The sequence below is a fragment of the Endocarpon pusillum genome (assembly GCF_000464535.1).
Source record: "Endocarpon pusillum Z07020 unplaced genomic scaffold scaffold1898, whole genome shotgun sequence".
In the NCBI taxonomy this organism is placed as follows: Eukaryota; Fungi; Ascomycota; class Eurotiomycetes; order Verrucariales; family Verrucariaceae; genus Endocarpon; species Endocarpon pusillum.
In genome coordinates, this window is record NW_006916095.1 from 25,284 (window position 1) to 30,480 (window position 5,197).

At 41.3% G+C, this 5,197-nt stretch overlaps 1 protein-coding gene across 1 annotated transcript; it reads right to left on the reverse strand.

Annotated features, from left to right (window-relative positions):
- Positions 1–1,277: 1,277 nt before the first annotated feature.
- On the reverse strand, positions 1,278–2,084 carry EPUS_09157 (uncharacterized protein; the record flags this gene model as incomplete). Its single annotated transcript, XM_007803029.1, has 3 exons — positions 1,278–1,442; positions 1,554–1,704; positions 1,888–2,084. 3 exons carry the CDS (start codon positions 2,082–2,084, stop codon positions 1,278–1,280), a joined length of 513 nt encoding a protein of 170 aa, XP_007801220.1.
- Positions 2,085–5,197: the final 3,113 nt, after the last annotated feature.

The following is a 5,197-nucleotide window of genomic DNA, read 5'->3' on the forward strand; positions in this document are numbered from 1 at the left end:
ATTTCGTAGGGGGTCTTTTTTAAGAGTCTATAAGGCCGAATCGTACAGAGATAAGTCATTACTATAGCAATTTCGTATCATAACTTATATAGTAGATTAGTTTCTGCTAGAACGCTTCGGATATAGACTAGAATGTCCTGATTTATGCGTTTAGCCACTCCGTTTTAATTATAAGCATAGGCTATAGAGTATTACACCTTTATACCGTAATATTCCTAAGCGTTGTTCATCTTAATGAATTCTCTGCCGTTATTCGTACAGATCCTCTTAAGTATAGCTCCTGAGATTTGTTTCTTAATCAGGGCAAGCCACTTAGGCTATATAGCTTTGATAGACTTCTTATAGAGACTATAGGACCACGTATATTAAGAGTAATTGTCTGTGATTATAAGGAGATATAGAAATTCATTATTAAGAGAGGGCATAGGCATCTCTATTAAATCTAAATAGACTATTTCTAGCGGAGTTTCTAAGCGCCTGTTTGTTGCCTGCTCTGCATCGCAGCTATCACAAGCCCTATAGTCGGCTTTTCTAATGAATATGCTAGTTGTTTAATTGATTGTTTTGTGTACAAGGGCCTTGCTTATGTGCCCAAGTCGTCTGTGAGCCAGTTCCATAGAAATAGGCTTGGATTTTGATTCTGCGTAGAAGACCGGCGGCATTTCTCTTGTAGAGATGATTAGTAGGCCGTTTGAGTCATCTGCGCGTGCTAGCAGAGCTCCTCGCTTATATAAGCAGTGCCCTGCAGCATTTGTATAAGAGATATCGTGATCTCTTAAGAGTTTGTTAGTAGACAGAATATTGACCTTGATAGAGGGTACGCAAATAACATTCTTAAGCGCGAAATTTATACTATTAAGAGATAGGTTGATTTCGCCACTGCCTGTGGATTCGCTGGATGAATTTGCTGAGGATACCATTATAGGAGCATGCGAAAAGCATGCTAGGAGCTCCTTATAAGGCGTAAAATAGTGCGTTGCTCCACTATCGAGTATCCATTGATTTTCTGCTAAAGAGAGCTCAGAGCTGTTAACCATATAGCTCATATAGTCAACTCTCTCTGATTTGTCAGCTCCCTCTGCTTGAGGGTCCTCTATTAGCTTCTCTATTCTGTCCGTGGATTGTCATTTGTTAAGGAGGTAAGGGTGCTTCTTCTGCCATCCCTCTGGCGCCTTCTCTGGGTGCTTGTACTAGCAGACTTAGCCCTCCTTCAGAGCGTGCGTTTTGCTGCATTCAGAGCAGGTTAACATTGTTCTCTATTGCTTAGAGCGTCCACCTTAAGGAGTGTCATTTCGCTTCCTCTTGCCTGTCATAATGTTCGCTGTTAGTGCGGGCTTCTTAGTATCCTTCTTGGGATCTTCTCTAAGCCTGTAGAGGGTGGTATAAAGCTCCTCAGGGTCGGCAAGTTGTGTTCCATTCTTGTATTTCTCAAGGAACTTCGACTAATTAGAGGAGGAGTTAGAGTCGTTATTTTCGCTCTAGAGAAGAAGAAGAGTTAGAAGAGTTGTTAGATCCCAGGAGAAGTGTAGATTGTACATCAAATAGTCGTACACAGTCTTGTAGGCAGTAGTATACTGACGAATATCAGGATACTGCGAGCGTCGAAGGCTTAGGAGATTCTGGAGCGCTCGGAGTTGCTCTGTTATAAGAGGAGCTACGTACGCCTGCTCAAGGGCTTCCCATAGGGTATTTGGAGTGGAGTATCTGTTCATTCGAGTCAGAACAGCAGGAGATAGCCGTTCTATGATTTCAGAAAGGGCCATTTTCTCCTTATCTTGCCACTCGTTGAATTCCCTAATCTCTTCCTTGTAGTCCTCGTAAGCAGCATCCCATTAGCGCTGATTCCATCCATTGGTATCCAAGTCAAGATCCAATTGATCGAATTACTCTCGAAATCGAGCAAGAGTTATAGGGGCTTTTGTGCGGCCACGATTAACAGGAGGATCTGAAACAATAGGACTCCACGCCTTTAGCCTATCTAGGCGTGCTTTCATGACTCTTGACCATGAGAAATAGTCCTCAGTACCCTTGAGAAGAGGGATACAGGCCTTTTCGTAGGAGGAGGAGTCGTAGGAGGAGTCCATAGCGATCGAATTTGGCTATACGGTACAACAGAATTTGAGGCTAGGCCGAAAGTAGTAATATAAGGCCTGCGAGGCTCTGGCGAATATCGATTTCTATTACAGCTTTCGCTTAATAGAGTAGAAGGCAGGCCGGGCTCATAACCTGTTAGAGGATGTAGCAAATAGCGTACAGAGATACCAATTGAATTGATTAAGTTACTCCTATCAAGAGGAGTATTTACTTATACTAATAGCTATAGAAGCGCATTACTATAACAGCTCAGAAACAGCATTTGGCGTTCAATTCGTATAGCAATGCTCACTGCCATAAATAACAGGGCGTAACAGTTACAAGAGCGTTTCGTGCGTTTTGCATGCGGGGACCTTGTACCATCATGCTAGTACGTAACAGATACGTATTATAAACGTAGGGATTCTAACACTAAGCCGCAAATCTCGTCTGTAGATCTACTGAGCCAATACAATACCACTAAGATACTTTAATAGCATAATAATTCTTTAGAAACGGTATCAACTTGTCTTTAATGCCTCTTTAAACAACGCGTAAGTGCCAAGCTACAAGCGCAAGCTGTATACATTACTCAGAGCTCGCTCTGACGAATTGGCCCGGCATCTCATTAAATTAAACATTAAGCCTGAAACAATTATGCCTTTGTATTTTGAGAAGTCAATATGGATAGTGGTGGCAGAGATAAGCGTCCTCAAAGTCGGTAGAGCTTTCTTGTTTCTGGCGCCTGCAAATCCCATCAACCGATTACTTGAGAAAATTTTAATATTTGTTAAAAGTAACGCTAAACTGCTTCTGCTATCTATGGATGTCTGCACTCAATCAACTGATTAATGTGGTGAACCGTTCAGAAGTTGAATCCAACTTCCATCCGAAGTTCAAGTGCAATCTTACTCGGTGGCTGGTAAGTGACGCTAGGCCCAAACAGACATAGCCTCAAGTCATGTGACCACTAGTATGCTAGCGGCTTGGCAGCAATTCAACACTCCCCCTGCTGCCCAAGCTGCACGCACCACAAGCAACAGGTTGCGCTGTTGCAAGCAGCTGCTTCGCACTGTCCCTCTGTCCGAATATCTGTCTGCGGCGCGCCTGCTCCTGCACTCCTGCCTGCGGTCCGCCTGTTGCCCTGCGCGCGCACCAACAGCGCTCTCCAATGGTGCTATATCAGCATTCTCTGATTCGAACAAGGCCTATCTCGGTGCGGAATCGTACAAAAGCGTCCCTAGGGAGTGCCTTAGTCAGTCCGTCAGCGAGCATATCCTTCGTTGATACCTAGGAGGTCTGAATTTCTAATCGTGCTGCTCAGGGTTCTGTATCAGCTTCAAACAGCCTTCGTTGTCTCCGCAGAGGGTTACTGTCACTTGCTCTGCGCCGAATTCGTTAAGAAGGCGTCAAATCCATATAGCCTGTCTTGCTGCTGCTCTTATAACTAGGTATTCTGCTTTTATGCTAGATGTTAATATTATCCCTTACCTTTTAGACATCTAAGAGATAGCTACATTATTTAATAAGAATAAATAACTAATTATCAACTTTCTATTATCTAAATCTCTTATAAAACTAGCATCTATATATCTATATAGCTGCAGCTCCCTTTATAACGTATTCTATATAATATAATTAACTCTGAATTCGAGACTTATATCTAGTGTCTCTTTAAGGTATTATAAGACTTTTCTTATAGCCTTAAGATGCCTTATATATAAATCTATATATTACTAGCTTAAATAACTAATACAGAAACTAATATCTAGCCTTATATTATATACTAGATATAGTAACTTCCTAATTAGTATCTAATACGCCTAAATATTAGTCTCTTTTGTTGAAGTTCTTACTCTGTAGTTTTGTGTTTTTCCTATCTAGGCTTTCTAGTAGCTACCTAAAAGGGATTTCCTATGCCAAGGGCACAGGAAATACGGGCGCTAAGCCGCTTTGGGATTCGGCTCTTGCGGCAGCTCGCGCTGCCCTGCAAGGAGGTCGTTAACCATACAGCCGTACCAGCATTAAGCTGTACTACTCGACACTCCCACTCGGACGTCTGGCTAGCAGGCTACGAGTTGCAGGTGACGGCGGCGCCAGGAGAATAAGAATGAAATGCTATTGCTGAACATCCCTGCCCTTTGTTGTTTACCCAACCAGGAGGAATATTGTAGCGATAGCACGGACCAGCCGTAAGAGAAAGAAAAGTGGCGACGCCGTAGTGCGTCAATTGAGGGAACCGATAAACAAAAACAAGAGAGAGGACCTGCCACACAGCAGGACCAAAATGCACAGGGCCATGATGAAAAATGTTGGATCAGGCCAAGGAAGTTGTAGATGGCGAAGAGGGTCTGAATGATTACTATCTTAATTAAGGGTGACAACTTGTTAGGTTAATCAATCTTGGATGCCGCGAGTCCAATCTGAGTTGATGACAGTGGTGCTATTTGGATGGCAATATTGGCAGTATCATCCTTCAGGACTCGTAATCTGAGCAGCTGTAGATAGGTATCGAACTTGTCTCTTGATAAACCTTTTGTACAGCCATCGGCAGCTATTTTGTCTGTTCAACAGTACTGCAGCTTAATGTCCTGGTTCTCGGAGCGTTCACGTACAAAGTGACAGCTAATATTAATGTGTTTTGATTATTCAGTGATTTGATTATTATTAATTATTTTGATTATCGCTTAGTTATCCTTATTTATAAGTATAGTTTAACCGTTTGCTCTAACGAAGTTAGAACAACCGATTTCGATAAGGAATTTTAACAACTATATAGTATGCTTTATCGTAAGGACTAGTGTTATTAATTCTGCTTTTATTATAAATGTAATAACTAATTTTTGCTTACAGCTAGCCTATAAGATTAGCCCCTTTACAAACTTAAATATAAAACCAGATACTAATTATCTATTATCTTTATTAGTAGCAAAATCAGAATCAAAATATTTAATAACCTGCTCAGGCTCAGATTATGCTTTATAGCAGATTCGAAACTTCTTTGTAAAGCGTAAGTACTGCAAGAGATGTTTAATAGTAGCTTTATAATAAATACTAGAATTACTTATATATTAACTTAACTTAGATATTATAAAACAAATGTCTAGACAAGAATAAATTATAG